This window comes from Epargyreus clarus, unplaced genomic scaffold (genome assembly GCF_041222505.1).
Source record: "Epargyreus clarus isolate Ecla_fem2 unplaced genomic scaffold, WU_Ecla_fem_2.2 ptg000006l, whole genome shotgun sequence".
NCBI classification, from domain to species: domain Eukaryota; kingdom Metazoa; phylum Arthropoda; class Insecta; order Lepidoptera; family Hesperiidae; genus Epargyreus; species Epargyreus clarus.
This window is the reverse complement of record NW_027332214.1, coordinates 6219403-6238283: the sequence shown is the minus strand read 5'-3', so window position 1 is coordinate 6238283 and position 18881 is coordinate 6219403. Positions and strand designations below refer to the sequence as shown.

The window sequence follows — 18881 nt, the reverse complement described above, 5'->3', positions numbered from 1 at the left end:
TGTAATTTGGAGTTTATTTCAGATGTCTATGAGCGGGAGTAGCTACTTACTACCGGGTGGTCTGTACGCTCGTCTGCTACGTTTATATTATTAAAAAAAAACTATGTTATGGTTACTTTATACAACAACCAAGATGACGTCGATACACTTAAATTCATCAGCATTGTTATGCTACCCACGCCTTCAGAGCTAAATTTAAATAGCTAGGCTAGGCGAGTAGTTAAACCTTATAGATTGAAGTCATTTGCCTAGCTGTTTGGTTGAGTAACATTTAGGAATTTAGGCAAATAGTTTAATGACTTACTAAGCTAGTTGGCTGCGACATTAACGTCGCTATGTTACCAATTACATTTGTGTGCGTACTGGTCATGTGTGTGGAACTGGTATGGTAATGATCTGTGGGACATGGCAGACGTCTACGTCACAGCGGCAACTTTTGGTCGTTTTCCGAGTAGCTCGGCATTTCGACGAATTAACCGTAATGCCAATAGGTGGCGGTGAGGAACCGAGTCCCAATAATGACATTAATGACAAGGTAATTGCGGTGTCTCGGTCCGAGCCGGAGACCTCAGCCTCAGTATGTGCACAGAGACAAAGCGAGACGTCGAATGTTTTGAACATTTCCGCCTCGTTGAACCTGTCATGTAGATCTATTTGTTTTAATAAAAATCGGTCCCACGCGCTCATTATCTTCTCCTAATGATCTCACTAATTAATTCGTTGAATTGGATACGATATATTGCAATTTTATAACGTATTCCATTCGTAATGTGAATGGGATGTGCACGGTTAGTGTTTACTAAAGTATTGACATAAGAGTGAGATGAAAATATGAATTACAAGTGCTTAGAGTGTGTTTGTGCTATTCTGGTACTGTTGGTGTGTGCAGAATGTTGTAAGTTAATGAATTCATTACCCATTTATGATAGATTTTAATTAGGTAACGTAAATAATTGAATTATCGAGTTTGGTCCGTGACTGTGAGGCTTTAATTAAAATAGTTCATTAATGTTTCTCATTACTAAAAGTTGAAAATAGTGTAACACTTTTTATTAGTATATCTTGAAGTAGTTGTTGTCATATTGTAAATAGGAGGAAATTAATATATACGTATGTAAATAGAATAACACAGATATTTTATATACCTACAATACCAACAGGGTTAGATATAAACAAATATTAATAATACCTACATAGGTTTTGAAGGTGGTACAATCCTTTGTGGTTCGACTCCGGTGGCACCACCGCCACACCTATTTCTACCTAATAACAGCAGTGTTAGGCGCTGCTGTATTCCGTTTTGAAGGGTGTGGTAAGGGAGACAGACTTTTCCGAGGCGTTCCAGCTTTGTCCTCAGGGGTAGCGGCACATCTGTGGCCGACCTCAGGTAGGAATATTTAATCCTATCTGGGGTTGATTACAGATGTCCATGATTACATTTGATTACATTACCAGATTACATTAATAAAAAAAAGGTATTGGAAGAAAAAAAGCGTCAGTGGTCACTTACCTTACAGATGGACTGCATGCTACTGCAAAATTCAAAAGAAAAAGCAATATTACTTATACAAAACAACATTTTATTGATTGATATTAAATTTCTAACATAATAATGTGTCATGCCAAAAGAGCTTATTAGAAAAACGTAGGGGAAGGTGGGGGAAACATTAATAAAACAGCAGAGTTAAGACATCAAGTTTCTTTTATGACTTTCCCATCAATTTTACCTTTCTAGCTATCTAAATAACTTATCAACATTTATATTTCTTTTATACAATGTAACATTATAATAGTAATAATATAACCTATATCAATCACATAATTTACACGAAACCAACGAAACCTTATATCTTACAAGCCGTCAAGTCGTGGCTTACTTGGTCTCCCTCCAAAAACATTACCTTCCGGCTGGGTAAAGCTAACGGGAAACTTTGGACTTGCAGCTCAAAACAGGTGTTACAGAAAGCCAAAATTTCATATACCATGCATGTAAGTAAAGGTTTCTTAAAACGTGGTTTCGAGACGAAATTAATTTTCACACAATTTTTAAAGTAATTTTGTTTTTTTCACGTCAACTAATGCTATGTCATAGATTATAAATAGTAGCGGAACTATAGGCAGAAGGTTTTCTTCACGATGTTTTTCTTCACAGTTTAAGCAGGTGATAATTAATTTGTAAAAGGCATATTGCATACTTAAAAATCAGAAGTGTGTGCCGGGGATTTGAAATTTAGATTTATAGATTGAGAGACCAAATTCAAAGCATTAGGTTATCACTGCTTTATGTCGAATGTTAGTAAGTACATGCCCAATCGATATCTTAAATCTGTATCAATATCAATATTTCAGTTATTTGAATGTCTGTTTATCGTTTAACGTTTTTACCGATAAGCAGACTCTATTTTAATAAACAACAACAATTTCGCGTCAATACAGAGAAGTATACAGTCGTCAATTATAAGTTATCGTAAGTTCAATAATTAATTGAATGCCTATTTTTAATGATAACAATGTTATCAATTAAAAAATATTTTACAATCATAACAGTAATTACACTTACTTTGTACGCCGAAAATTGAAATAACAATGAAATACCTGCAATTTTATAACAATTTTAAAACAAGCCACACGACCTATGGGTTATGAGTAAAATCAAGTTCAAAAATTCCGTTACATACTGAGTACCTACATACATACTTACATACAGGTCAAGCTAATAAAAGGCTGGTAAAAAGCTATATACGGTGATTCACATTAGGGGTGTACGTAGGGTGTAAATAATAGGCCTAAAGTAGACTCAACAACTTATTTCAATTAAAGATAATAGAGAGGACTTTACTTTACTTGATAGATGATAGATGTTGTTGACTTCGAAGGAGGAACGCGGATCCACCCTGCATGTCAGTGCGGGTGGGTGACGCGGTTATCGAAGTGGGCAGACATCTCAATTACCTTGGGCTAGCGCGGTTTCCGCCCCTGGACATTCTGGCGGATATGACCACAGAGATCTTTTTTAAGATCCGCGGTCTCCGCCAGACGGCCCAACCTCCCAACAAAGAGACGGTCGAAGTGCTTCGCACGAGAGCCGGCTGGCGCGCCCTAAGGCGCTGGCGTGATCGGTTCCAAGAGCCACGGGGCGTGCGCCAGCGCGCGGTAAGTGCAATTCTGCTCAGCTTCCGAGCATGGTTGCACAGAAAGACACGTGTCACCTACCGGCTGGCACAGGTACTCACCGGACATGGCTGAGTACCTGCACAGAATAGGCAGGGAGGCCTCAGCACAGTGCCACCGTTGTGGACATGCCCAGGATTCTGCGCAGCACACACTCGAGGAATGCCAAGCATGGTAGCCCGAGCGGCAGATCCTGGGCAGCACATAGGGCCGAACCTCTCGCTAGAAACAGTTGTTGCGGCGTTGGTCCGTTCAGGCGAAGCGTATAATAGCGTGGTCGCATTCTACGACCGCGGTATGCTCGCAAAAGAGGACGCAGAACGGGCCAGGGAGCGCGCCGATCCCGCGCGGAGACGGAGACGCCGAGGGCGTAGATAGCGCCCTCCGGCGCGGTGTCCCTGTAGTACCGGGACCAGAATAGGGCTACGGTATCCCCAGCCTGTCGTAAGAGGCGACTAAAAGGGGCTTTCGGGGTTGCGGGCGGCAAGAGTTGGAGCTCAAACCGTCCAGCAAGCGACCCCGGGAAGGACAGCGGTTTGTGTGGTCGCATATCGCTGTAATCACCAGGGGATGTGAGAGGAGCGTAAATTGCTTCCCCAGGGCAGAGCCCGATTGAAGGGCATCGCGTTAGGAGGACTTCGGTTGTGTTCCGTTGGAGATCCCGGAGTTCTCCACCAAACGCTGAGGACGGCCACCGGGGGGTTTTAGTGCGGTAAAATTCCCCCTCGTCAACAAAAAAAAAAAAAGATGTTGTTGACTTCTGTTATTAGTGGCGGACTAAGCTCGGCGGCCCGGGGCGGATAGTTGATTGAGGCATCTAGTCTAAGAAGTTGATTTAATTTTACAAGTTTTAACAAATGTCTAGAAAGAACTTGTAGACATTCGGTGGCCTCTCAGAACCAAAGGTTCAGGACGACCGCCCCTCCCCCCTCCCCCATACGCCGCCAATGCCTGTTATGTAGTTTTATAGTTACAATCCTTCTCACTCCTCATTTCTAGAAAACAGTCTCTCCTCATTTACACATAAGGTGTATTAACTATTGTGTTACCTTTTAATGTTAATAATTAATAATGGTCGTAGAACCAGTACGGTTCTCCAGGGAATGTACCACCGCGATACCTATTTTTAATGTGAAGCAGTTTGCGTTTCGGTGGAAGAATGTATGCCGGCTGACTTACGTATGTGGCGACCATCTTAGTTCTCAAGAGTGGCAACGTATCTGCGATCAGGGGGCCTACCACCATCTTTTAAAAACCATCATAGTTCAGGAAAGTTTTATTTCAATATTGCATCAACATTAATTTGTTTCTTACCACGACCTCCTTAAAACAGTTTTGTTTTATTCCTGCTAAGTGATGTAAAAGAATGAGTAATTTGTCTATTCCTTATCCAAGAGGAAACGAGACGTCAACACTAGAGTCATCTCTTTCGCACCACGGTCTTGATTGCGTTCCGTCATACGCAGTTGAACAAACTTAAATACCTTTTTAATTTATCGCTTATCCATTGTATAAAACCAAATGAAATTGTCATATTTTGCTTAAAAAATTAAATTTCCTGGAAAAAATAATGGACAATTTCGACCGACATCATACAAAACTGCTTATTGTAATATTGTAAAAACAATCTTACTTTAACAAGGTCGTGATACGAAATTTCAATGTATGATTAAATAATATTGTTTTAAGAGATGGTAGTAACCCCCCAGCTTTAGGTAGTAACCCCTTTGTATGTTATTTTCCTACATATCATGTGGGGAAAGCCCAAACGGCACACTTTTTATTCTATTTTTATTGGGTTTTGTATCTTGTGGTCAATTATAATTGAATTAGTAAAATGCGAATGTGTTTTAATAATATTGTAGGTATTCTTTTCACAATCATACTAGTAATCTTGTCTTTCAAATAAAAGCTGGAGACCATTGAGAGGGTGGCGCAAAATTAATCACCCTATTTTGTTTTTGAATAACTTTAACACAAATATCAACGCTGGTATCAACGCTGGTGGAAGACACTTCACAGACATCATATTTTCTAATTAGCAAAAATAGTTACAGGTCCTGGTAACGATCTATTACTCAAAATCACTTTATTATTCAGTACAAAAGTTTTTCAAAAACAAACAGGGTGATTAATTTTGCACCACCCTGTATATTAAGTAAAAGTATTTATTTCAATAGATGTTGATAATGGATTTTTCTTGTATGTGTGTCTTATGGCGTGGAGACCCCCAGTATATTTAAGGTATTTTAATTTTTAGTTGTTATAGCGGCTACAGTTATAATTGAATAATAATAATAACTTTTCATTTCGACTTTTTTATTTATACATGCTTTGTACAACAAGCGTTTATCTATTACAGTTCAAGAGATAGAGCTCTGACAGATGTATAGACTAGACAAGGGAGGATTAGTAGGTAATACTAATAAGGTTCCGTTTTTAGGTTTTTACCCTTTTGATATGAAACCGTAGAAATAGATTATCTATCAGAGCTAAGCTAAGTAGTCAATAAAGCATATCTATTGGTGGATCTGATACATATAGCGTAGCTACCTCACATATCTATACTAATATTATAAAGAGGAAAACTTTGTTTGTTTGGTTGTAATGAATAGGCTCAAAAACTACTGGACCGATAGTAAAAATTCTTTCACCAGTCGAAAGCTACATTATCTACGAGTAACATAGGCTATATTTAATATGACATGTATTTGATAAATAGATTTTGAGGCGGTACAAAGTTTGCCGGGTCAGCTAGTCTCTGATAAAAAGGCACCCAAGGGTCCAACCCAACTTCCTTCATTGATACTGTTTACAATAACATTTTTCAGTTCTTATTTTTAAATCGATTATCTTTATTATCAAGCGACAGATGTATTACAATGGATAATGGTCATAATAAGGAAAACGTTATAAGATGAATGCTTATTGATGTGAAACATCTATAGCCGCACGTAAAACCGATTTCTGGCGTGGCGACGCATGCCGTGGCGACGTCGCCACGCTATACGATGGTATATATATACAGTCTATATGCAGTAGTGTGTACGGTGTGGCGACGCGTCGCCATGCGCAATCGAATTCAATAAATAGTCATCGTTATCTGGAAAAAAATCGTAATATTTTATTTTATCATTATGACATATTTAGTTCCTATCACAATATGTTCTTTTCTGCATATTACTTTTACAAAATAATGTCGATGTTTCACATCTGCCAGGCGTCCCGTGACGGCTCACATTTTTATTTACCTTATTATATACCTTATTATTTTTAATACCAATACGATTTTGAGATTATCTTAGAATTGATGCTTAGAAATATGATTTAATGTGATACAATTTTATAGTATTTTACACTTTTACCTATGATTTAAGTTGCAAACGAGCTTGCAATTCAACTGATGGTCAATACCGCCGATTGACATCTACAATCAACCCCAGATAAGATTAAGAGTCAGCTGAGTTCGGCTATAGATGAGTTGTACATGAGGACTAAGTTGGAATGCCTCGGATGTATCACGTCAACAACCCATTACTATCCCACTGCTGGGCATGCGTCTCCTCTCTGAATGAGAAGTATAGTCAACAGTCCACTGCGCTGGCCAAATGCGTATGGTTTTTTACCTTTGAGATTTTTTTATAAATCTCTCAGATATGCAGGTTTCGTCATGTTTTCTTTCGCTGTTAGGTAAAGCGAGTGATTGTCCCTGTAGTCTCGGGAATAGAATAGGGCTACGGTATCCCCTGCCTGTCGTAAGAGGTGACTAAAAGGGGGCTTCCGGGGTTGCGGGTGGCAAGAGTGGGAGCTCGAACCGTCCAGCAATCAACCCCGGGAAGGACGACAGTATGTGTGGTCGCGTACCGTCGTAAACACCAGATGGTGTGGGAGGAGCCAAAAGTGCTCCCCCAGGGTAGAGCCCGATCGGGGCATTGCGCTTGGAGGACTCCGGTTGTGTTCCCTCGGAGATCCCGGAGTTCTCCAACAAGCGTTGAGGACGTCCACCGGGGGGGTTTTAGTGCGGTAAAAATCCCACATAACCCGGCGTCGCTCCCACGTCGTCGGGTACCTTTTGAAGGTTTCCCCCTCAAAACAAAAAACAAAAAGGTAAAGCGAGTGATAATTGATTACTAATATTGATAAAATCAGGCGTGCCTGAGAACCGAACCTCAGACCAGCCGATCGAGATGCTGCAATTCAACAATTAGGCATTCACTGCTGTACCTTAACTTACCACACCCGCTTATATAGTCCGCGCCAGACTTCTAGTCGGCTCTGAAGTTATTGCGCGCAGAAGTCTAGTCAGAGAACAAATACCTTTGAGATTGTTTATAAATCTCTCAGATATACAGGTTTCGTCATGTTTTCTTTCGCTGTTAGGTAAAGCGAGTGATAATTAATTACTAATACGCACATACTAGTATTGAAAAATCAGAGGTACGTGCCTGAGAACCGAACCTCAGACCAGTCGATCGAGATTCAACCATTGGGCAATCGCTGCTGTACCTTAACTTACCATACCCTTATATATACCGCGCCAAACTTCTAGTCGGCTCTAAAGTTATGCGGCCGAACACAACTACTCGTATATGTATACTCCGTAGCAACAGTAAGGGCACACTAACGCCGCTATATAGGGAGGACCTGCGCTGTCTTCTTCCCGTTAATATCTATTAGCTGTTGCGACGCCACTTGCTTCTATATTCAGAGCAGACTACATGTTTGGCGCGGTCTCTACCTTACCACAGCTTACGTCATATTGGTTAATAACCTGTATTGCACAGGAACATCGTGACCTCGCTTTGCGGTGATAAATAATAAGTAGTATTACTGCTTCTGCATGTTATGGTAGTATATTAGCGTCAGTTTACCTCCTAATACAGCGCTTCGAAGCTAAAATAGTAATTTTATAGCAATGTTTATTTTATGCGATTTAAACAACGCATAAAAATGACGCAGAATAATTAATTTTAATCATTTTTTTACTAACGTTGTGGTTTACTCAGTACTTAATAACAAACATTGTAACGATCGTGATCATATTATACTTACCTACAGGAATTCTTGAATTAGGTTTGGTTTAAGAGTAGGTAATAGATAAATACGGTTTGCTCAATACTATGAGTATCATTTGACATTTAAAAAAGAATGGCACTCTACACTCACTTCTCCACACTAGGATTCCCTGTAGGATACCATGGACGCACACAAACAAATACACATACAACAAGACCCAAATACAGAAATCGAATCATTATTTAGATATCTGTCTGGCCGCGGATTGAACCCAGGACCTTCTGTGCGTCAGGCCGGTAAGGTGACTGCACCGCCACGCGGATAGTCAGATTGACTGCATGCACGTTTACTGCTCTTACATTATAATTTACTATTGTTATGATCTATTGAAGTGTGCAATAGAGAATATCTATCTATCTACCTATCTATAAAAAAAAAACGCTAAATTTTAATTGTTTTTGATTCCAGTGTTCATCGATGATACCTGCGAGGCAGAAAACGAAACGGGCGTTTGTAGGCTGTTATCAGAATGCGATTACCTGATCAACGAGATAAGAAGAGCTGGCTCTCCCATGCCCGCGTATTTAAGAAGAAAACTGCAAGCTCTGAGTTGTGGATTTGATTCCGACGAACCTGTGGTATGCATGAATGCTTTCTACACTCAAACCTCACACTAAGCGTGTGTGGGTACCATGTACACACACAAAGAGACACACAAATACACAAACACCCAGAGCAGATATCCAAATTCATTTCTCAGATATCTGTCTAGCCGGGGATCGAAACCAGAACACTTTGCGCGTCAGGTCGGTATGTTGACCACTCTGAAACGCGATTATATTGTACCTACGTACACTATTTTTGATGTTTTTATTAGTTTATTTAAACTTTACCAACCAAAATCTAAAACAAATAAATTTAAATAAATATAATTTCTGCCAGCTAATCTTGAGCTCGTGCAGAAAAAAATAAAGGTTGTGGAAATACCTATGTAAAGTAAAATAAAATAGGAAGGGAGAAAATGCTATGTGATAGCCTAGTGGTTAAGAAACTCGGCCTCTCGATCGAGGGGTTCGAGGTTCAAATCCCAGGCACGCACCTCTGATGTTTCAAAGTTATGTGCGTATTAGAAATTAATTATCACTTGCTAAACGGTCAAGGAAAACATCGTGAGGAAACCTGCATACCTGAGAGATGTATAAAAAAATATCTCAAGGGTATGTGAAGTCCACCAATATGCACTTGGCCAGCGCGGTGGACTATGGCCTAATCCTTCTCATTATGTGAGGAGACCCGTGCCCAGGGGAGGGACAGTAATAGGTTGATGATAGCGATGGTAGAAATAGGAATACAGTTTTGTAAATGATTGATGTACGAACGTATATCAATAATAAAGCCAATTTCTGCCTACTAGAAATTTTCGAATCTTAGAGAGGCAAAATTTTGTATTAATTGATTATATTGAGTATTAAAAAGCGAAAACATTTAGCAATTAATTAACAATAATTAGCGTAAAAACATTTTTTTCACTATCTCTAACATAACAGAGATAAATTAAAATATATCTTAAATATTATTTTATCCCAGTAAAACAAATGTACCGGAAAACCTACGAATTAAATAGCTGCCAACAAATGATAATATCATGTTTCCCAGATGTTTATTTGATGTGATAACCCGTCAAGGGAATGCAAGCAGATAAAATTATGAAACTAAACACCACGCTAAAATCACACGAGGAAAATCGTCAATCCTGATTCCTGACGATCCTGATAAGGAGAATGGGATAAAATTATTAAAATCGTGCATTGTCATCGGTTCTTCATAATTTTAAATTAATCGGACCGTTCGAAGTGGGTAGAAATTGAGTTAAAAGATTCTGTTACATACATACATACAGGTCAAGCTAATAAAAGCGTGGTAAAAACGTTATAATTCGAATTTTCAAAAGGAAGAGGAACTAAAAAAAGTAATACAATTAAATAATCTAAACTCAACAACGGTGAAAAGACCCGAGTTAAACTTAAACAGTGAAATATACATTTTTTTATTTTAAACAGAAAGCCAAATACAAAATTTCATAGGGTTCTCTCCAAAATTTACGGTTTACTCAAACGAAGTTTCAAGTTTCGTCATCTATTTAAGCCCCTTAGAGGTTGGTTTTTCAAAAGCGGCAGAATAGGTGTTTGTACAAATTATCATAGTACCTTTTTGACACCCTAAGGGGTAGAATTATCAAAATTCCTTTCTTAGTGCTCACTTACGCTATATAAAGAACCTATGTGCAAAATTTCAGAACTCTAAGAGCACCAGCTTCGACTGTTCGTTGACCTCTGCCACAGTGAATTAATCAGTCAGTCAGCTTAATGTAGATTAGCTGACCCGACAAACGTTGTGTTGCCATATAAATAAAAAAATGTTAAGGGTGAACGACCCTTATCACTTAAGGGTATGAAAAATAGATAGTAGCCGATTCTCAGACCTACTGAATATGCATATAAAATTTGTACGGGTACGGTACGAGTACGGTAACTAACATTGTGACACGAGAATTTTATATATAAGAATTAATTTTGTTATCTCCTATTAATTTCATTAATTTAATATTCTACTCGATAAAATGTGGGATTCTTACCGCACTAAAACCCCCCGGTGGCCGTCCTCGGCGCTTCGTAGAGGATTCCGGGATCTCCAACGGAACGCAACCGGAGTCCACTTGGCGCGTTGCCCCGTTGGACTCCGCCCAGGTGAGCTTGATACTCACCACACCATCTGGTGTTCACGACGGTATGCGACCACACATACCGCCGTCCATCCCGGGGTTGCTGGCCGGGCGGTTCGAGCTCCCACTCTAGCCGCCCGCAACCCCGGAAGCCCCCTTTTAGTCGCCTCTTACGACAGGCAGGGATACCATAGCCTTATTCTGGTCCCGAAACTACAGGGACAACGTACTAGAAAACCTACGAATTAAATAACTGCCCACAAATAATATTGTGTTTCTCATATGTTTATTTGATGTGATAACCCGTCAAGGGAACCCAAACAGATACGAGTAATACAAAAATAGAAAAATAATTGTATCCGTCTGGTGAATTTATAATCAGCGTATTGTATTACTATATTGAAAAAAATATGATTAGAAATTTGGGGTGTGTTTAGTAAAAATAAATCGCTTAAGCATCCTACATTATTTATATTATTACTTATACATATAATTGTTGTAGAAACAGATGTTTTTTAAAGACTCCATATTATTCTTAAGGCAACCTCAGATTTAACATCTGCTATATAATATGTTAATAATTAGCACAAATAATAGGGCCGTTCAGAGCACGAGAGCATGCACGAAATTCAGCCAATAACAGTCACGCAGCAAATTTTCGCAGAGTAGTTAATTGTATCAGGCATTACTTTGCGGTAATCCATGGTATTGAGTTAGGTATGTTAAGGGTAAGGTTAAGTTAGGTAGGTAATATCTTCATATATATATTTCTTATGTGCGTGTGTATGTCACTGAACTCCTCCTAAACGACTGGACTGATTTTGATGAAATTTGTTGTGTGTGTTTAAGGGGACTTGGGAATGGTTTAAATTCACAATTTAGTCTCGTCTTATATATAAAATTCTCGTGTCATAATGTTAGTTACTGTACTCCTCCGAATCGGCTTTACCGATTTTTACCAAATTTTATATGCATATTCAGTAGATCTGAGAATCGGCTACTACCTATTTTTCATACCCCTAAGTGATAAAGGTTAACATTTTTTTTATTTATATGACAATACAACGTTTGCCGGGTCAGCTAGTCATCATATATATTAGAAGCGGATTGGTGCGAAATAGTTTTAATCCTAACTTAATACTTTCGCATAAGATTTTAAATTCCTCCATGGAGCTAGTACAAAAGAAACAATTAATAAATTGTTTACTTTACAAAATAATACTTATCTTTAATTTATAGACAGACTCTTCAATTTTATACATTTGTAGTTAGTGGGTGAATATGAAGTAATATTTTACAGGTATGCTGTAAGACAGACGTGGACACAAACAGTGGCAGCACAGGATTCTTCAACACTGGATCAACTCAGGACTTTAATACGCCACCGAAGACAAATTCTTGGCAAGGGAATGGTGCTGCAAATACCAACCGCCGTCCAACGAATAATTTCAACCCTTTGAATGATAATCAGAATATAAATAACAATAATAATAATATAAATGTACAGACGAATAGACATCCAAATATTGATATCCTTCCTAAAGATTGTGGTGTTATTGAGAGCGACAGGTTATTCGGCGGGAATCGAACCAAGCTTTTTGAGATGCCATGGATGGTCCTCGTCGCTTATAATTCCGGTAATCAATTGAATCTTTAACGTCAATCCATTTTTATCTCATTCCCAGCGCACGGGTCTTCTCTCAAAATGAGGGGTTTAGTCTACAGTCTACCACCCTGCCCATGTACGATTATTACACTTCACGTATCTTTTAAAAGTGGTAGAACCTAGGTGGTAGATGAAGGGAGACATACTTTTCTGAGGCGTTCCAGCTTAGTGCTCAGCAATAGCAGCGCACCTGTAGCCGAACTGAGGCAGGAATCTAATCCTCTCTGGAGTTGATTGCAGATGTACATGGGCGGCAATAGCCACTGACCATCAGGTGGACTGCATGCAACTGCTAATCCTATCTTCTAAATATATATAACTCAAAGGTGACTGACTATGTCAATAGTGATCTATCAACGCACAGCCCAAACCACTGGACGGATCGGGCTGAAATTTGGTATGCAGGTAGATGTTATGACGTAGGCATCCGCTAAGAAAGGATTTTGATCAATTTTACCCCCAAAGGGATAAAATAGGGTATGAAAATATTACTTCGTAACGCGAGCGAAGCCGCGGGTAAAAGCTCGTGTTACATAAAAATAACAATATGTAATTGACCTGTTTCAGTGCGAGGAACTAAATTAAGCTGTGGAGGAACCCTCATCACCGAATGGTACGTTTTGACTGCAGCTCATTGCGTATCGTTTTTGGGTGAAAGGTTAAGCTTATCAGGAATCATCCTTGGAGAATATGACATTAGACAAGATCCCGACTGTGAAAGATCTGATGGGGACTTGATTTGTGCACCTCCGATTCGGGTAAGAACCTTATTACATTTTTTAACTTTAATGCCGAATGTCCACCGCAAGCTAAAATAAGTTAGTTTAGTGTAGCTCGCACAGATGAGCTAGTTTTAAACCGGTTAATAACTTAAAACTAAGCTACGCCGAAGCTAAGGTATCTAAGCTAAGCTATAAATAAGCTAGAAATATTTTGTATGAACTAAAACAAGTAGTAGCAAGCCAACTCACTATAGCATAAACAGCTCATTTAGCGCCAAATATTTTAGTTGGTTTTCTTATAGCTTAGCGTAGTTTGTATAGCTTGTTCTGAGCACACAAGTATGAAAAGCTATGCGAGCTAAACTAACTTAGCTTAGCTCTCGATTAGAGATCAGATTCAAAACCTAAACTATATACATGTGAGGAAAATTGAGAATGAAAGGAGAAGGAATTGTAGGTCTGTAAATTTACATTTTTAAAGGAAAGATGTGTGTTCTGGAAATTACTTCGCTGTTTCAACAAACTAAATATCTTGCAAAACAGTTCGTCATGTTTAAAAACAATTTTGTACAAAATTTACTTTGAATAAAATATCTTCATTTGATTGAAAATCTATTTTCAGTAAAGGCCTTCTTAACCAATGAGCCATCGTCTGATTTTAGGTTTCGGTCTGCTTTTTTATTTTATTGATCTTATATGTTTGTTTTTCTAATATTATTTGTAAGATTAGTTTTTATTTTGCAGACGGTACAAATCGATACAGTGATCCCACACCCAGGGTACAGTCCACAGAATTTGTTTGACGACATAGCGCTGGTGAGGTTGGCACAACCTGCAGACTTCACTCAATGTATGTTCTTTCAGCTATTATTTTTTATTCCTTCATTATAATTTGTATGATTTCTCATGCCAGATTTACATACTCGCCTAGTGCAGACGAATAGAGGCAAGAAAGAGATATGTAAACAACCTACTCGGCACTCACTATTCTTGTCATCATCATTGTCACTAGATATAATTCCGCGAGTTATTTGGCCGATGTTCCCGAGTAACTAAATGAGGCTTTAGATATTTTCATCATTATACTAACTAAGGCTACTACTACTACAAACAAAAATGTAAACTAATATTTTACATTTTTATTCGTGTATTCATGATCATCATTTCAATAAAACTTTTGTCCCTGTTGGGCACGGATCTCCTCTCAATTGGAGACAGATTTATTCCACAGTCCACAACGCCTGCAAAAATGGAGAATGATGGATGTTCACACCTTGGACATATTTTCTTATATTATGAATTATTTCATAACTTGGCTACTTCTATACGGATCTCCTCTCAAATGGAGACAGATTTATTCCACAGTCCACAACGCCTGCAAAAAATGGACAATGATGGAAATTTCACGCCTTGGAGATATTTTCTTGTATCATTAATTATTTCATAATTTGGCTACTTCTATTACGTTTCTCTTTGAATACATACTTAACAATCATAGAAGATAATACATTAAATTTATAATACAATGAAGTTTCCTCACAACGCTGAGTGTGTTAAAACTTGTTATTTCCTTAAACGAAACTTGTTTGGCGCCATTCTATTATTAATTATAATTAATCAAAATGATACAACATCATGGTAACATCTGTAATTAAGTTAAATGGGTTGGCGGCTTTAAATATGTTATCAAACCAGGGTCACGATTCAGATTTGTTTTGGATCTTGGTTACCTTTTGCATAGCGATATTGGTTAATTATAAATAGTGGTATGAAACCTCAATTTCTCAATCTGGGCGTCCGAAATTTGAATTCCTGGGATCTCTGGGATTCTTCTTTTTCAATTGTTTGCGTATTATAAATGAGAAATTAATTATAGCTTGCTAAAACGGTAAAGAAATAAATCTTTTGGAAAGCTTCACGTCTGAGAGGGTAAAATCAAGTTTTAAAAGTGTGTGAATTCTACCAATCAGCACTTGGCCAGCGCGGTGGATAATGGCCTAATCAAATAAACAATATTTTACCACTATTTTGATGACTGTTAAATTATCGATTAATTAAGATATGTTTCAAAAGTACGAAGAAAAGGGCTTTTAAAAAACTTAGTAAATTAAAAAAAAATCGTAAAACATTGTGGCTAAATTGTTTTTGAAAAACCCTTTTTCTGCATAACTCAGAATTTTATGCATTTTTATAACTCCTCCAAATTTGGTATTTTAGCTTACAGTATTGTTTGTACCTTTCCAGTTAGTACGAAGCCGATATGCTTGCCAACATCCCCAGAGCTGAAGGCAGAGCGGCTGGACGGCAAGCAGGGTGTCGTGGCCGGCTGGGGCGTGACTGAGGAAGGGCTGCAGTCGCCAGTACTGCTCAAAGTCGAGCTACCCATCGTGACTAATGTAGAATGTCAGACTGCGTACAATGGGTTAGTATTACACTTTTTTTTTATAATATTGGAGTAGCAGACGAGCATACAGTCCACCTGATGGTAAGTGGCTACTGCCGCCCATGGACATCTGTAATCAACCCCAGTTAGGATTAGATATTGCTACCTGAGGTCGGCCACAGATGCACCGGTACCCCTGAGGACTAAGCTGGAACGCCTCGGAAATGTATGTCTCCCTTACACACCCTTCAAACCGGAACACAGCAGCGTTTAACTCTGCTGTGATAAGGTAGAAATAGGTGTGGCGTTGGTGCCGCCGGAGTCGAACCACAAACCACATTACGACCTTCAAACTCCTAGCTCCTTTAACTTTCTATCTCCTTGAAATTATGGGGGTAATCATTTTAGGCACACTCAACAGCCTCAATGGCTCGATAAATCTTTACATGTGATGTGTAAAAAATGCCAGCAATCTGAATCAATTGTGAAAATTTGAATAATTTACCCATTACGGTTTAATATATTATAAAGCTAAAACGCCGAAAAGTAACACTTTGTAGCGGGCCCCCATTTATCTATGTATTTTTAGTATTTTTTGTTATAGCGACCACAGTCATAAATAAGTAACCTGAAAAAGATACGGCTTAAGGGATAGAGCCGGTTAGACAGCGGAGGCTTTGAAATAGGATTCCGGTTTTACCTTTTGTGTACAGAACCCTTAACATAACTAAAATCTTGTTGCACAATATGCCGAAATAAAAAAATCTAATTTATCTATATTTTTTTTAGGTTATCTTGGAAACGACATTATTGGAAATACCAATCAGTGATATAAAATATTACTTCGAAGTACTTTATTAAAAACATGTTTGTTTTCTTGTTTTTACGCTTATCTTAGAAACGACTGAACAGTTTCCTGGAAATAATCCACAAACATAATTTAAATAATACATTGATAACCTCTATATATTGTGAAGTTAAATACTTCCTAAATATTTCGTCAACCCTAAAGGTTGTACTGTAATTAGTAATCTACCCCACTGCTGAGCACGGAATCAGAAGGAATAGGCAATAATCAGTGGATTATTGCCTATTCCTTCTGATTCTGCGCGGGCCAAGTGTTTATTGGTAGACTGAACAACTGACTGACGGTTTGAAGGTGGTAAGACACTTTGTGATTCGATTCCTACGGCATCACCGGCATAAATATTTCTGCCTTATTTGTGTTTATGTTTATGTGTTAATCGCTGCTGTGTTCTGGTTTGAAGGGCGTTGTGAGGGAGACATATTTTTCCGAGATATTCCAGCTTAGTCGTCAGGGGTAGCGGCGCATCTGTGACCGACCTCAGGTCGGAATATAATCCTATCTGGGGTTTTTACAGTTGTCCAAGGGCGACAGTAGCTACTTACGATCAGATGGACTGCATGCTCATCTGCTACTTCTAAATTATAAAAAAAAAAACTTTTCCGCAAAATATATCCCTTCACCGTTACAGCAAGTGATCATTAACTTCTAATACGCACATAACTTTGAAAATCTAAAAATGACAGTTTTAACTTTTAATTTCAGACAACCACACATCTACGACAAGCAGCTATGCGCTGGGGGGATAAGGGATAAGGATTCCTGTGGCGGGGACTCCGGCGGGCCGCTCATGGTGACCGGCCGTCCAGAGTCATCAGGCCTCCGCTACGTACAACGAGGGATCGTCTCCTACGGCTCGAAGAGATGTGGTGTGGGTGGTTACCCCGGAGTATATACAAGGGTCTCGACTTACATGGATTGGATCTTGGACAATATACGCAGATAGATTATATTTTTAATTTTACGCGTTTTGACGAAGGATTTTTTGTTTTTCGATGTACATATGCATATGTGTCTTGCCTCAAATGCTTAGTTTTTAAGATTTATTGTATTTACATGTCTACCAAGTGTTAAAAACAATGGATACTTTCATTAGTGGCTTAGCGTTACATGGGCCCTGTATCAAAATGCGTTGCGGGCCCTTAGACAAATGATGCCAGTTTGCCTTAGCGGCCTCTGTATCAAAGTTTTGTTGGGGGCCTCCTAAGTAATAATTTTTTGATCTTCGCAATTTTTGAAGTGAAAACTTTTTTAGGTTCGTTTTTTTCCTGACCTTGTCAGTAGCACTACCATGAGTTTACAAAAGTATTACTCGCTAGCGACTGCGTAAAATAAATGTATGAAAAATTGTACAGCGCCTCTGCTGGTTACTCGTAGAAGTAAAATCCGTAGTGGCGTAACTCGATACGTAAAAAACCTATCGAAATCAAATCGCTAGCGAATGTCATTATGATCTATTGCCATACAAATTCGGTCCCATGAGTCATTAATTTGACAGACGTTGTCAAGAAATACCGTAACGATAGTAGTTATGTTATTCACTGGAAAAATGACAATAGTTTTCTATTTACAATTTCTATAGTGGCGTTTCTATGCCAACTCGTGGTAGTGCTACAGGTCTTAAATTCGGTAAAGTTCGGTAAAGTGAAGTAAAATTGATATTGAGTGTTCATATTTTTTTACAAATTTTTGCTTAGATACGGGCAGCTCGAGAGCCCCGTGTCATTGATACGGCTGATACTGCAGTAGCTACGCCCCATACTTTCTTTAAAATTCCAAAAAAAAACCTACACGGCGTCTTTGCTACTTTGAAATTCAAATCTACTATTAGCAATACTGCAAGCAATACATTAGCTACTAATCTGTATTGTAGCAAGAAAAAATAATGTGTATAAGTTTTAGGAAGCAAAGTTTAAAAAACAAAATATTTTGACATACGGCAAAATACTTGTACTTATTTTTTAATAAAATTGTACGTTTTTTAAAGCAAGTATTTTGAAATCTTTGAAAGGAACGTCGATATTCCTGTTGACTATGTATGGAATTATATGGAATTATTGGTAGCCATAAATGCGACCGAACGGTCGAATCGTTACTGTAACACGACACCGCAGACTCTCTTATTTCAATTTAATTGTGTAAAGCTGTTTTGTTATGTTAGAGGGCGGTAAGACCCTATTGACTCTAAGACTCCTCTCTCATCGGGATCGCTGGAGACGTGGCCATGGCATGGCGGGATAGGGACATTAGAATCAAATTGGATTAGTAACCAAATTGGCGACGTAGCCAAACCATCGTCAGACACATATTTCATATTATGTTTTGTTTTTAGGGTT

At 38.5% G+C, this 18881-nt stretch overlaps 1 protein-coding gene across 1 annotated transcript; it reads left to right on the top strand.

The window, feature by feature from the left end:
* The first annotated feature begins 498 nt into the window (after positions 1-498).
* Positions 499-17820, top strand: LOC140742814 (CLIP domain-containing serine protease HP8). The gene is made up of 7 exons (XM_073073840.1): positions 499-895; positions 8656-8825; positions 12210-12546; positions 13143-13333; positions 14042-14147; positions 15542-15719; positions 17251-17820. The coding sequence occupies exons 1-7, from the start codon at positions 832-834 to the stop codon at positions 17489-17491; spliced, it is 1287 nt and encodes a 428-aa protein (XP_072929941.1). The 5' UTR covers positions 499-831; the 3' UTR covers positions 17492-17820.
* Positions 17821-18881: the final 1061 nt, after the last annotated feature.

Excerpts from the sequence above, each read along its gene's own strand:
- LOC140742814 (XM_073073840.1), top strand. The coding sequence starts at position 832 with ATGAATTACAAGTGCTTAGAGTGTGTTTGTGCTATTCTGGTACTGTTG. Across the intron at positions 12,547-13,142 it reads CCTCGTCGCTTATAATTCCG|TGCGAGGAACTAAATTAAGC; the intron begins GTAATCAATTGA and ends GACCTGTTTCAG. Across the intron at positions 13,334-14,041 it reads TTTGTGCACCTCCGATTCGG|ACGGTACAAATCGATACAGT; the intron begins GTAAGAACCTTA and ends TTTATTTTGCAG.